Consider the following 13788-nt stretch of genomic DNA (forward strand, 5'->3'; position numbering starts at 1 on the left):
CCCATATAAGTTATCGATAAAAGCCTGGTACGCTGCTCGCGCTAAATTTTAGCTACCATACAAATTATCGAAAAATTTTAGCCGAGATAAAATGGATCCTATACAAGTTATCGATAACTTGTATGGGAATTTTATCTCAGCTAAAATTTAGCGCGAGCAGCGTACCAGGCTAAAGCCTGGTACGCTGCTCGCGCTAAATTTTAGCCGAGATAAAATGGATCCCATACAAGTTATCGATAACTTGTATGGGAATTTTATCTCAGCTAAAATTTAGCGCGAGCAGCGTACCAGGATTTACCTAAATAGTGTTTTATTTTTTGTTTAAGCCTGGTACGCTGCTCGCGCTAAATTTTAGCTGAGATAAAATTCCCATACAAGTTATCGACAATTTGTATGGGATCCATTTTATCTCGGCTAAAAATTTTCGATAGTTTGTATGGGAGCTAAAATTTAGCGCGAGCAGCGTACCAGGCTTTATCTATCAGAGATCCAAATGAGTACCCTGCAAACCAAACCTCAGTAGTTTAAGCCTGGCTTTAAAGGCTAAAGCCTGGTACGCTGCTCGCGCTAAATTTTAGCTCCCATACAAATTATCGAAAATTTTTATCTGAAGCCTGGTACGCTGCTCGCGCTAAATTTTAGCTGAGATAAAATTCCCATACAAGTTATCGATAACTTGTATGGGACCCATTTTATCTCGGCTAAAAATGTTCGATAATTTGTATGGGAGCTAAAATTTAGCGCGAGCAGCGTACCAGGCTTTTCGCACCGGAAAATTAAAACAAATGATGCAGAAAGCTTATTTTTTGGACTAAAAAACAATTTGTATGCTATTTTTTACAAAATAATTGCGCTAGCCAGAAAAAAAATATTTTCACTTTTGTACTTTTTCAAAAAGTGGTGTATGTAGTTAAAGCCTGGTACGCTGCTCGCGCTAAAATTTAGCTGAGATAAAATTCCCATACAAGTTATCGATAACTTGTATGGGATCCATTTTATCTCAGCTAAAAATTTTCGATAATTTGTATGGGAGCTAAAATTTAGCGCGAGCAGCGTACCAGGCTTAAGCCTTAAAGCCTGCCCAACTAACATTTCAGCTTCGATTAAGGTATTACAAAAGCTACATTTCAGCTTCTTTTAAGCTTTTGTAAGGTTGTGGGGCATGGAAAAAGGAGAACGTTATACAAGTTTGACTCTCTATAAGAAGTTTAAATGAAGCTTTACAAAAGCTTTATAGGAGCTTTGAGATTTGACAGATAGCTTCGGAAGAGCTTGTATAGCTCTTTAATACATGTCTTATCGAAGTTTAAAAAAAAAAAAAAAAACAACTACAAAAACAAAAAAAAATTCTTTTTAACTGGTTTTTATTTGATTTTAAATCATGAATTTTATCTTTTGATCTGAAATTATATATATTATTCCATTTGTTTTTAGTATATCTAGTAATTAATTTTAAAAGTATATAATTTTTTTACCACACCCAGGAATCGAACTTCGTATCTGCTTGGTGGCAGTCCGCCACTCAGCCATCCTATTATATTCATTAATGAAGTCAAAAACTTAATCAGTTCAAATAGCAGAAATGTCAAAACAAAAAATGTCCGAGCCAAATAATTCAATGTCAATACTAAAAAGTGTCCCAACTAGATTATTCAATATCAAAACCAAAAATCAAATACTAAACTTGGTAATTTCTGTAAAGCTTCTATAAATTCATTAAGTAGGCTTTTCCGAAAATAAGCTTTTTTCGTTTAAGTTTCTTTAAAAGTATTTAAACAACTTATTAGAAGTTGTTAAACAAGTTCGAACTTCTATAAGCAATTAAATTCTGAAGCAAGCTCAATACAAGCTGTATAAAAAGCAGTTCCTGCGAGATCTCAATTTATAGAAGCTGTTGTGCTAGTTGGGTGGTACGCTGCTCGCGCTAAATTTTAGCTGAGATAAAATTCACATACAAGATATCGATAACTTGTATGGGATCCATTTTATCTCGGCTAAAAATTTTCGATAAAGCCTGGTACGCTGCTCGCGCTAAATTTTAGCTGAGATAAAATTCCCATACAAGTTATCGATAACTTGTATGGGATCCATTTTATCTCGGCTAAAAATTTTCGATAATTTGTATGGGAGCTAAAATTTAGCGCGAGCAGCGTACCAGGCTTAATTTGTATGGAAGCTAAAATTTAGCGCGAGCAGCGTACCAGGCTTAACTCTTGGTGCCTATTACCGAAGACGCAGAAGCACTGCGACGGGAATGAGAGCCACTTTCATCAGATTTCCTATTACTGAACCGGACGGTGCGGAAGTGATAGAATGGCATTTGACAAATATGTTGGTAAGCAGTTTAGGGTGGTTTCGTGGATTGGTAATACAGTTTATCCCGGGGAGTTCACGGATTGAAATTTGATGCGGTCGTGGATCGGATAGATTCCCGGGGAGTGATTCACTGCGTCTTGGGTAATAGGCATGATTAAAAAATGACCCGTGCTTACGATTTGACAGATGAACGCGACTTTATCGCAACTGCAATAAAGCATTATTTGGACAAAGTCTCTATTCTTTAAATTACTATCTGTGGTTAATATTTAAACCTGGCAGTTCTATTTACAAATGTCAAAAATTTGAGTTTTTTTTGTTATGCGTTTTTATTTTTATTTGATAAAAATTACATTTTTGTGTTTACTCAAAGTAAAAAAAATCTAATTAAATTTAAAAAAATCATTCCAAATGAGTGCTTCTAATATGTTATACGGCACAACATTATCTGCTGAATCTATTAAAGTTATTGCCGAAAGCATCGGTGTCGGCTTCCTACCCGACGATGCAGCCAAAGAACTTGCCGATGATGTTTCCTTCAAAATCAAGAAAATCGTCCAAGACGCTGCCAAATTCATGCACCACTCCAAACGTGAAAAACTGAGCCTTGGCGACATTGACAATGCAATCAAAGTACGCAACATTGAACCACAATATGGCTTCACTTCCAACGACTTTATACCATTCCGTTTTGCATCGGGTGGTGGCAGGGAATTGCATTTTGTCGAAGACAAAGAAATGGATCTAAATGAAATTGTTCAAGCTGGACCACCTAAAATTCCCTTAGACATAACTCTACGTTCGCATTGGTTGTGTGTTGATGGTATCCAACCTACTATCCCAGAAAATCCACCACCTTTATCAAAGGATTCACAAGCTCTAGATTCTGTGAATCCAGTTGTAAAGCTAGAGCAGGGTGTAACAAAAGATACTGCTGGAAAGCCAGCTACTGGCAAGATTCACAAATTAAAGAATGTCGAAACAGTTCATGTCAAACAATTGGCAACGCACGAGTTGTCTGTTGAGCAACAGCTTTATTATAAAGAAATCACAGAAGCTTGTGTGGGAGCTGATGAACCTAGGAGAGGCGAAGCTCTGCAAAGTTTGGCCTCCGATCCAGGTTTGCATGAAATGTTACCTCGAATGTGTACATTTATTGCGGAGGGTGTCAAAGTCAATGTAGTTCAAAATAATTTAGCGCTTCTCATTTATTTGATGAGAATGGTAAAGGCTCTGTTGGACAATCCTTCTCTTTATTTGGAAAAATATGTATGGCAAAAATCTTAAACTATAGCCAGGTTTTTTCTTCAACTCAGTAACTACTCATTTTTTTTTATTTTATGTATTTATTATATTTTTATTTATGTTTTTGCAAAACAGAAACAAAATACAGCCGACTCCCTTTAAATCGAATTTCTCTCTAACTAGAACTTTTTCGCCAAATTTTTGCATTCCCTCTGAATTTTCCATACAAAAACCATCCTCTAAGACGAACTCCCTCTAAGTCAAAATTCCCTCTTACTCAAACAAATTCTTTAGATGCTTGGTCTATTTTCAATCAATCTAAGTCGAAATTTTAGGTTTCATATAAAAAAAATCGAGTTTAATCAAAACTAACATTTTGATGATAGAGATATCCAGAAAAGTGTTTGGCCATGACGCCCGTAGACTTATGCGTCCAACTGTACAAGTAGCAAAGTCTAAACGGGTAGACAGATGAAATTTGATACGGATGATTTTTTCGTAATTTAGAAGTTAGTTTTTGTTTTTTTTTTTTCTATGTATCTGTACGTAGTACCAACATAACTGCGTTTTTCAAAAATACTTATAATGGACATGTAGCATTTCCGTTTTTTTAAATGCCTCATGTCGACTCCTTCCCAACGTCGTTACTAGGTTATAGCAATTTTCTAGAAAACCGCTTTAACGAATTTGATTAAACTTTGCATACGTATTATTCAGTTTTAGTTTTTATCAAAACAGTTAAATAACAAAAAAAAAATTTACTAAACAAAAACTTGGTCTCCATTTCGGTTCTTCCCCTACATGAACAGAGGCAGCTCTTACAATCTACAAGTAAACTATTTTGGACAAAAATGAACATTTTTAAAAATTACTCTCGTGCAGTTGGTATTATTTTGTTGTTCATACGAGTATGTACCTACAGAGAAAGCAATACACACTCACAAACAGGGTTCCAACCTCGTTTATGAAATTTTGGAGCTTTAAAAAAAAGTAAAGCACATACCATATTTCCGGAGTAGATTTGAAATAAAAAATCCTTACATTTCAGCAAATTTTTTTAAATAAAAAATAATAAAGTCTTAAATTAAAGTCAATTTGATTCATAAAAAAGAATTCATTTTTAGATAAATTCACCTTGGACCAGTTTATTGTTTTTTTTTTTTATAAACCTTATTAATGCAAGTGGTGGTTCAAAAATGTGTTCGCAACTCTAAAATAAATACAATTTCAATTTTAAACTTTCCAATCCGGTTAGTTTAGGTAAACTATTTCTGTGTGGAAAAGTCTAGTAAATCTCGAAAAATCGGAGCGTTGGAGTATATTGTTTTTTTTCCCTCAAAAGTGGTTTTTGGTTTCCGCTTGAATTTAAAAATGAGTAACTACTGTGTTATAGAAAAAACACGGCTTATATATCAAATATCATCATAAACCTTTTTCTATTCATTTTAGCTCCACGAATTGATTCCTTCAGTTTCAACTTGTATTGTATCGAAACAACTCTGTATGCGTCCCGAATTGGATAACCATTGGGCTCTGCGGGACTTTGCCGCCAGACTGATGGCTCAAATTTGTAAAAATTTCAATACATCCACTAATAATTTACAGACACGAGTAACAAGGTATGAACAATTTGTTTACTCTTATTTATGTTCATTAAACAAATTAATAATTTTTAATTAAAATTCCAGGATATTCAGTAAAGCTCTGCAAAATGATAAAACCCATCTATCTTCACTATACGGTGCTATTGCTGGCCTATCTGAACTAGGTGGTGAAGTTATTAAGGTTTTCATTGTGCCGAGGCTTAAATTTGTGTCCGAACGCATCGAAGTGCATTTGCAAGGCACTTCACTTAGCAACACAGACAAAATAGCAGCCGGACACATAAGAGCAATGCTTCAAAAATGTTGTGCTCCAGTTTTAAAAGCTATGCGTAATCCACCTGATGCACTTGACGAATATAAGTATGAAATATAAAAAACAATTAAATTCCTTTCATTAATAAATTTATATTGAAATTAAAAGGACTGAATTCGGCTTCTTGGGTCCAACTCTGCACCAAGCTGTCATTAAAGCACGAAATGCTCCAATATCAGCAAGTGTACCCTGCAACATGGGCAATTCTATATCAAGTGCACCAATAACCTCAGCTGCACAGACAGCATCGACAATGGGAAGGCCACAAGTCACTGCTACACCGCGTCCACCTTCATCTAATATGTAAATTCATTTTCACTAAATAAAATATATTTTTAATTTCTTTGCGAATACTTTTTATGCTTTAGACCAAACACGAATATTCCTCCACTTAGAACAGTATCTCAAGTGCAGATTGGCCAGACACAAAAGTTTGTAATCCTTCCCCAACAACAACGTCCATCTACACCTCAATCGGGTACACACATCTGCTCTTGAAATTAAACAAAAATCTATTTTGATCTTATTCATATTTTTTTATTTTAGGTCTATTGCAAGTTCAACAAAATGGAAATACAACTCCTGTAGGACTAAGGGTAAGTTTGTTGCACAAAAAAAAAAAACTGAGCTAAATAATACTGACAAGAAATCTATTTCTAGACGTCTGTAGATCCTAGTTCGGTTATAATTGATGCTGAAGAGAGACAAATCCCAGACATAGATGACTTATCACATTTGGAGTAGCTTGCTCATTGAAAAATAACATAAAACAAAAATTGCATAAATCTGATATGAATTAAAATAAATAATAATTTTATTAAATAAATGTCATGCGTGTTTAATTTTTCTTTCTTGCCCGGGTTTTTATTTTATTTACACAAAATTTACAAATTCAATTGATACAATAGATACTATCTCATAGAATGAAACAATGAATTTAACAAGGAAACAAGAATGGAATGTAATGCGCAGGTCATAAATTATTGATTCGAATGTCCTTCTTCATCAACTTCTTATCAGTAGTTTAGCAGAAGAGAGTGTTTCAACATCTGAGACGAAAATCGCACAATAATCATCATCATCATCGATTGCTAAAGAATTTTGTTTAAAAAAAAAAAATAATATAAAATAATTTATACAAATTTTAATTTTAAAAAATGAAAGCCCATTTTGCAACCGACGAAGGTGGTGAAACCGAAACTGAACCCTTTGAGGTTCAAATCGATAAGTTTAAAAATGACTCAGAAAAAATGGAGGTGCTGTCGAAATTTATTGAAGATGTCATCAAAACTGCAGAGATTGAAGCTCAACAAAAGAAATCAGAAGATTTGCAACAGGTATAATACGCATCTTTGAATTGCGATGTAAATTCCTTAATCCTGATTTCTTTTTTTTTTTTAATTATAGACATCTGGAAAAGAAAAAACAGGTACCCAAAGTAAGTAGCTTTTCTAATGTTTACTAGAATTTTTTTTTTATTAAATGTGTAGGTAAGGTTGTGTGTATGTCGACATAAATAAAGTTTTACGGGAATTTAAAACTCGGTGGATCAGCGTCATGGACACATTTCGTCACATAGAAAACTTTGTCGCATGAATCTGTGTAGCCTTTTTCTAAAATATAATTATAATGTGATATGTTAAGAAAAATATATTTTTTCACAAAAAACTAGAATACTTACGAATATCTTTACATTTCTCAAGTGAAGATTTTGCAGATTCCTGCATTTCTGGTGGTAAAATAATGGGTATTTGGGCAAGAGCCTTTTGAATGCTGAATTCGCCCTTCTTTGTTAGCTAATGATTTATAAATGTATCTTTACTAATTATCAACAAAATGTGTGTTTAAAATCAATCTTCCAGATAAATTTCGAACATTGATTTTACACAGAAATTTAAAATAATTTTGACTCACAGTTCCCGCCAGTTGGCCGATGCATTTAGTATAACACTAATTTTTAGAAAGAAAATGTTACATTAGCACTACAAGCTTTTTCATTATTTAAAACACCTTTATATCCATGTTGTTTTCAATGAATTTTCCATTTCTCATGTCATCCAGTTGTTCTGTAGTGACCTTAAATTTTGGAGCACATCCAGATCGCATCATTTCCAATGATGCTTCAAATTGTTTCATAGTAACGGAAAATGTTGAAGAAAAGAGTGCTGAGAACACTACACTGCTCGCTAACCAGATTGTAGAATCCTTAAACATACTTGCCTGGTCCTTCAATTTATATTACTCTTGCCGATTAGTTCCCAATGGGAAGAAAGCACGGTTACATTTGAAAACAAATGAATGCTTACAGCAAAGTTTTTATAGACCCACCTTAATATAACAAGGCGGTGAGGCAGTGTTTAATTAAAGGTTTATCTGTTTTTTAATTGCAAACCAGAGATGTTAAGCATCTCGATTTGAAAAGTTATAATCACAATCCACCCACATCGCTCATAAATTAATTGCTTACTATTAGTGACAAATTCAACACTTTTTTAAGAAAAACGACAAGATGTTAGAAGCTTTTATATAAAAACTAAGTACAAATTTCTTTTATTTACTACAGGTTTCACGATAGGCGGCCTAAAAAATGTAAAAGTAAACAGGGCCAAAGGATTTGTGGTCCGTTTGTTCGATGCTATTTGTAATTGTGCAAATTCGGCAGCGGCTCCAGCTCAAAGAATGCGCCGCAAAAGATCTTCCCAACCTAAGTAAATCAAGTCGATCTACAACGACTACATACAGCACAATCGACAATTTAATCAACAATTTAACACTACAAATAAAAAAGCTGCAGCAATTGAAGAGGAATATTTAAAATTTAAAAATGAAAAAAAAGAAACAATCAAAAAGTAAGTGAATAGGAATTTTTAAATACATCGTTCTTCGCTTTAAAAACAGTGGAGTACAAACAGTCTTAAGTCGGAAAAAAAACAACAATTTAAATGTGAAAAAAGTTGTGTTTTTTTTTCTTAGTAAAAAAAAGACTTAATTTTGTCTTATGTCTCTTTGCATTTGAAGCAACGACACATGTTGTATGTAAAACTTACAGGTTTTTCTATTTACTGTAGATGTTTAATTATTCTTTTATTTTCTTCTGGCGCTTGTCGCAACAATTTACAAGGTCTTAACTGCACAAGCTCTTTATTATTACTTATATACTTTTTATATTTATAAATAAAAAAACAAAAAACAAAACTTACCCTATAAGTTTTATTTTTTTCTATAAATGCATTTAATGCAACAAAGAACCAGAGATAAAAAAATATTGAACTCTTCCCACCATTTTCAATGTTAAGATTAAGTTTCACTAAATCTAATGATAGTTTAAAAAAAAAAAATAAATTAATCAATTTGTATAATATAAAACACAATAATTATATGTATGTTTATGGCTGTCCATTCCAAAAAAAAGTAAGGCATAGTAAAAAAAAAAAAATACTAGTTTTTTTGTACTGTGATCTACTAAAACTTTTGCTTTTTCTTTAGTGTTTAGTTATGTAATTTGTGTACAAATGTGAAATCAATGTAGAATTAACTTGAAAGGAAAATATAAATTAATAAAATGTCGAAATAATATCTCGAGTTCATAAATGTAAATTTATACCTCCAAAATTAGGTACCTCATTGTAATTTATAAAAAAAAATTGTCAAAAATTGAAAACATTATTGAAAGAATACTATCGGCCTTAACTAGTTATTCGTCGAAGCAAAAAAATGTCTGATTTCATACGAATCATGCTTCGAGGTGTGCTTTCATCAAGCAAAAACTGCCAGATTCGTAGGAAATCAGAAAAATTTCCGCCTCGACGGATAACCCACTAGGGCCGAATAATTCGATAAAGTCAGAAAAAAGAAACCAAGAGGAGTATTTCAAGTATTTGTAAAATGAATAACGTTCGGGACATTTACATTTATGAACAAGATTTATGTGTACTTTCTTTATTTTTCTAATATGGAACATTTATTAAAGTCATGGTGAGATTTAAAAATGTTTACTTTTTTTTAATAGGAATTTACTATGTTTATTTTCTTTTTATTAATTATATTTGTTCATATACAATTTGTTTTCTATTTAAATTTAGTTTTTTCAAAAATTTTCATCATTATGTTATAAATTATTGTATGTTTTCTATTTATTTAAGTTCGATTTGGTTTGTTCATAGCCATTTTAAAAAATTTAAGAAATTTTATAAATTTAGGACATCTTTCAAAAAGGAGTGTCTTAAATATTTGAATTATTCTGCCCAAAACGACGCATTATGGACAATTTTTTTTTAACGGTATTTCAAGCGATGTAAAGAATAAATGCCACACTAATCGACAGAAAATTTTGCAAAGAAAATTGATCAAAACCATCAGGAAAACACAAAAATTCATAATTAACAATAGGCTTGTGTAGTTCGCGAACGAACTAGTTCAATGAACTAGTTCATCTTGGTGAACTAGTGAACTTAGTTCACTTACTTAGTTCAATTTAGTTCGCGAATAGCGAAAAAGATTTGTTTCAACAAACTAAACAGCAACCTAAAGCAGAGCTTGCGCTCATCTTACATTAACCTTTTTTTTATATATTTTTTGGGTGAAAGGAAGTCCCATCTGTAAAGGGAATTTTCAAATTTGGTCCTTGTCTCCTTCTCTTATACGACGACAGCCCCTTTTAACCCGACAGACGTTTAAAGAAGGGGTGCAGAAACCAAAAGGCATATTAAATTGCATCCAATTCTTTGTTGAGCGAAATCAGCTCTTCTGCTCTTCCTCAAGATTTAGATGTCGGTAAAACAAAAGGTCGCTTGCGCCAGTATCTATCTGCGTTTCTTCTTCAAGCACCACTTACTCTTATTTCTGAGCAAGAACAAAAAAACAAGTAGCATCTTGGTCCTTGCATTACTATGATTTCGATTTAATGAAAGCAAAACGTACTTCTTCTAGACTTTCGTCAGGAACCAGAAAGCTCGACAAGTATATGAACGAAATTAAGAATATTTTTAGGTTGTATTTGTTTTATTATGTATAATGCGTCAATTTTACATAAATTTGGATACAGTTTGTACAAACTAATTTTGGTTTTTAATTCTAACAAAACCAGAGTGATTAAAATAAATTGAACTAAAATGAACTAGTTCAGAACTAGTTCAGTAGCGTGATTTGAACTAAAGTGATCGATCACTCAAATGAACTAAAGTGCCCAACTCTAATTAACAATAAACAATTGTTGAATTCAACTTTTTTTATTGGAAAGCCTAATCTTAAATGATTTCTTATCGATAATTTTGGGATCTGTACTTGAAATTGCATCAATTATTCTTATCCGTTTTCCAAATCTCTATAACCGGCCTCTTAAAAAATACAGCTGCCGGTTTTTAGTGATTTATGTTTTAGGTACGTTTGCATAATTTTTTTGAAGCAAAATTAATAGTTTTGCTTATTTTAAGATTTTTTTTTTAATTCATTTTGAAAATTATGTATTCACTTAACCAAGACTTGATTATATTGTACAAGCAAATTTAAACTTGATTGACGACTATGAACTTCATAGTTCATAGTAGCGCAGCTTGAAACCATCTGCGATTATGTATGCTTTTCATTATTTGGCAGATACCGTTGTCTAATTGCCAATTCTGAAGTATGTACAATGTACGTGTATAATTCTCGCCTCAACCAAGGCCGTTTTAAAAATCTTATTCAAATTTAAAAACTTTTTTTATTAATCGAAAAATTTACTAAGCTCATTATACCACAAACATAGCAAAAATGATTCACGAAATAGCAACTACTGATATTTGTATAACAGTATGGTATCCCACCCTTGCAAAAAAAAAAAGAAAAATTAATTCATAAGAACTTAAGATCAAAGATCCAGGTAGAATATAGCAAAAGGATGTAAACATCAATTTTAATCCATCAGAGGAAACCACCAACGGAAATTACAGATTTATATTTTTTTTATTTATCAAACATGATTTAAATAATCCTACGTAAATAGTCGCATGAAGTGACAACTTTTGAATTTAAAGAAAGGGTTAAGTTCAGTGGCTGAACAGATGTATAATTTAAAATAAATTATTATTCAATGCATGCATCAAAATAACCACTTTATTGTTTATAAATACACAAGATCTTCTCAAGCACGAACGTCTTGGAAAATAATGACTTGTATATTGGTACTTCGTTAATACACAATACATTTATCTCCACAAAATAACTACAAAGGCAATAAAGTTGTTGATATTATGTATACTTGTTTGTATATTTGATGCAGTGCCAGAACAATTTTTCACGAACAATTTCATAACAATGTGACTTTACTTCAAAACCACATTCGCTTCAGAGCTACCAATATTTTTTAATTGTTGTTGTTATTCGCATGTACCTACTATTTTTTTCCTCATATTTCTCTTTTTACATTTTAAACTAATGAATGCTTGAGTTAGGGAAGAGAGTGATAAGAAAATCCGTCAGTGTCTAGTTATTTGTAATTGTATCGCAGCAGTGCGACAGTATTCTTTGCTCTGTGCAGTTAAATAGCAACAGGAACAATGAAGAGGTTCCTGTTTTTAGTGGTGAATTGTATATTCTGGATTGAGAATACCTCCGGCCATGATAAATCATACATAGGTTAGTCAATTTGTTTTTGAATTGAAATTAATTAATTGATTATTTGATTTTAAGATTTGTTAGATAGCCGGAGTACGTACGATTTAAACTTGGATTTAGAAGAAAAAGATGACTCAAGATTCAAGCGACAAGCCGTGTTTCAAAACGTAATTACCTAGATTTATTTAAATTAAAGTTATTGCATGTTTACTTACTTTTTTTCTTACCGAACAAAGGTAGAAAAAAAAAGAAAACCCCTAATTTTTGGCCTAAAAAATAATTAATTTAAATTGAAAATGATTAATTCTAGCCGGATACAAAATATTCAGCATGCAAGGGTCCCACTGGACAGCCTGGACATTGCACCCATATAATGTATTGCCGAATGCCGGAGCTAAAAAACGATATATGGAGGATTGTCGATCAACTATGTATCATTGAGAAAACGTTAGTATAAATATTTTTGTTCTTTTTTGGGATTTGATATATTTTCCCCAAGCCACACATTTTTTTTGCAAAACACTGATAAGAATATTTAAAAGCCAAGGAATTTTTTGGCGGTATAACTTTTTGCTTAAAAGTGGGTTGGTGTTTTGTTGTACGATAAGAAACATGTTTATTGGATTACTCATTTCATTAGTTTTCATATTAACTGACACTATTTTTGTTTTATTGTTAACCTTCTACATAAATGGACATTATTTAAACATAATTAGAAAGTGATGTAATTATTATTCTGACCTTTTTTTTATCGTCTACAGTTCCATTGGTATTTGTTGTCCTGACAACTATCGTTCCGGATTGAATTCAATTTCTGTCCCAGAAATAATAACAAACATCAATGATAATCGCCTTAGTGGAGACCCAAGAATCGTTAATAGACCTGAAGAACGAGGTTGTGGTATAACTACAAAACAATTTCCTCGAATAGCTGGTGGAAGACCGGCCGAGCCCGATGAATGGCCATGGATGGCAGCAATTCTTCGTGATCGTCTACCACATGTTCACTGCGGTGGAGTGTTAGTCACTAATAGGCATGTACTTACAGCAGCACATTGCGTATATAATGTTTTAAAAGACGATATATTTGTTCGTTTGGGCGAGTACGATTTTCAGCTATTCAATGAAACACGATCTAGAGACTTTCGTGTTAGCAGCATGATACATCATGTAGATTTTGATGCACAAACTTATCAAAACGATATTGCTTTAGTTAAAGTCGACCGACCAACGCTGTTCAATACGTATATTTGGCCAATATGCATACCACCCATCGGAGAGAACTGGGAAGGCTGGAATGCCATTGTAACGGGCTGGGGTACTCTATTTTTCAGTGGACCACATTCTAAGATTTTGATGGAAGTGACCGTACCTGTTTGGAAACATAGTGTGTGCGAAAAGTTGTTTGTTGAACGTGTTGATGATACTTTATTGTGTGCTGGAGCTGTTGAGGGCGGTCGTGATTCATGTCAAGGTGATAGTGGTGGTCCATTGATGGCTCAACTACCGAATCGTCGTTGGATTGTAATAGGTCTTGTTTCATGGGGATTGCGCTGTGGTGAACGAAATCGTCCTGGATTATACACACGTGTTGACAAATATCTACCGTGGATTCTGGAAAATTCTCTTGATCCCTGATTTTTTTTTAAATATTTTTGTACATGTCTTACATCAATTAAAGTCTTTCTTCAGTAATTTTTTTTAAATATATTTTTT

The 13788-nt window shown here is 32.7% G+C and overlaps 4 protein-coding genes across 5 annotated transcripts; 3 read left to right on the plus strand and 1 right to left on the minus strand.

The window, feature by feature from the left end:
• Nucleotides 1-2727: 2727 nt before the first annotated feature.
• Nucleotides 2728-6304, plus strand: LOC129919767 (transcription initiation factor TFIID subunit 6). Its single transcript, XM_056000801.1, has 7 exons — nucleotides 2728-3585; nucleotides 5011-5180; nucleotides 5250-5525; nucleotides 5587-5781; nucleotides 5847-5956; nucleotides 6025-6074; nucleotides 6139-6304. The coding sequence occupies exons 1-7, from the start codon at nucleotides 2728-2730 to the stop codon at nucleotides 6220-6222; spliced, it is 1743 nt and encodes a 580-aa protein (XP_055856776.1). The 3' UTR covers nucleotides 6223-6304.
• An 11-nt stretch (nucleotides 6305-6315) lies between these two features.
• LOC129919769 (uncharacterized) lies at nucleotides 6316-9021 on the plus strand. The gene is made up of 3 exons (XM_056000803.1): nucleotides 6316-6815; nucleotides 6886-6916; nucleotides 8042-9021. Exons 1-3 carry the CDS (start codon nucleotides 6636-6638, stop codon nucleotides 8188-8190), a joined length of 360 nt encoding a protein of 119 aa, XP_055856778.1. The 5' UTR covers nucleotides 6316-6635; the 3' UTR covers nucleotides 8191-9021.
• On the minus strand, nucleotides 6730-7754 carry LOC129919768 (general odorant-binding protein lush). The gene is made up of 4 exons (XM_056000802.1): nucleotides 7489-7754; nucleotides 7393-7428; nucleotides 7160-7274; nucleotides 6730-7091 (listed from the first exon to the last, which is right to left on the minus strand). The coding sequence occupies exons 1-4, from the start codon at nucleotides 7690-7692 to the stop codon at nucleotides 7003-7005; spliced, it is 444 nt and encodes a 147-aa protein (XP_055856777.1). The 5' UTR covers nucleotides 7693-7754; the 3' UTR covers nucleotides 6730-7002.
• Nucleotides 9022-11754: 2733 nt separating the features above from the next.
• Nucleotides 11755-13778, plus strand: LOC129919771 (proclotting enzyme). Of its 2 annotated transcripts, none has more exons than XM_056000808.1 (4): nucleotides 11755-12093; nucleotides 12157-12239; nucleotides 12383-12519; nucleotides 12834-13778. In XM_056000808.1, exons 1-4 carry the CDS (start codon nucleotides 12015-12017, stop codon nucleotides 13708-13710), a joined length of 1176 nt encoding a protein of 391 aa, XP_055856783.1. In that variant the 5' UTR covers nucleotides 11755-12014; the 3' UTR covers nucleotides 13711-13778. The 2 variants fall into 2 exon arrangements, with proteins under 2 accessions (XP_055856783.1, XP_055856782.1); XM_056000807.1 differs by having other exon boundaries at nucleotides 11759-12093; nucleotides 12148-12239.
• Nucleotides 13779-13788: the final 10 nt, after the last annotated feature.

This window comes from Episyrphus balteatus, chromosome 4 (genome assembly GCF_945859705.1).
Source record: "Episyrphus balteatus chromosome 4, idEpiBalt1.1, whole genome shotgun sequence".
NCBI classification, from domain to species: domain Eukaryota; kingdom Metazoa; phylum Arthropoda; class Insecta; order Diptera; family Syrphidae; genus Episyrphus; species Episyrphus balteatus.

Coding starts and splice junctions, on each gene's coding strand:
- LOC129919767 (XM_056000801.1), top strand. CDS start 2,728: ATGAGTGCTTCTAATATGTTATACGGCACAACATTATCTGCTGAATCT. Junction 3,586..5,010: donor CTCTTTATTTGGAAAAATAT/GTATGGCAAAAA, acceptor TATTCATTTTAG/CTCCACGAATTGATTCCTTC. Junction 5,782..5,846: donor CGTCCACCTTCATCTAATAT/GTAAATTCATTT, acceptor TTTATGCTTTAG/ACCAAACACGAATATTCCTC.
- LOC129919769 (XM_056000803.1), top strand. CDS start 6,636: ATGAAAGCCCATTTTGCAACCGACGAAGGTGGTGAAACCGAAACTGAA. Junction 6,816..6,885: donor AATCAGAAGATTTGCAACAG/GTATAATACGCA, acceptor TTTTAATTATAG/ACATCTGGAAAAGAAAAAAC. Junction 6,917..8,041: donor AGAAAAAACAGGTACCCAAA/GTAAGTAGCTTT, acceptor TATTTACTACAG/GTTTCACGATAGGCGGCCTA.
- LOC129919768 (XM_056000802.1), bottom strand. CDS start 7,692: ATGTTTAAGGATTCTACAATCTGGTTAGCGAGCAGTGTAGTGTTCTCA. Junction 7,275..7,392: donor TCGGCCAACTGGCGGGAACT/GTGAGTCAAAAT, acceptor ATAAATCATTAG/CTAACAAAGAAGGGCGAATT. Junction 7,092..7,159: donor TGAGAAATGTAAAGATATTC/GTAAGTATTCTA, acceptor ATTATATTTTAG/AAAAAGGCTACACAGATTCA.
- LOC129919771 (XM_056000807.1), top strand. CDS start 12,015: ATGAAGAGGTTCCTGTTTTTAGTGGTGAATTGTATATTCTGGATTGAG. Junction 12,094..12,147: donor CCATGATAAATCATACATAG/GTTAGTCAATTT, acceptor TTTGATTTTAAG/ATTTGTTAGATAGCCGGAGT. Junction 12,520..12,833: donor CTATGTATCATTGAGAAAAC/GTTAGTATAAAT, acceptor TATCGTCTACAG/TTCCATTGGTATTTGTTGTC.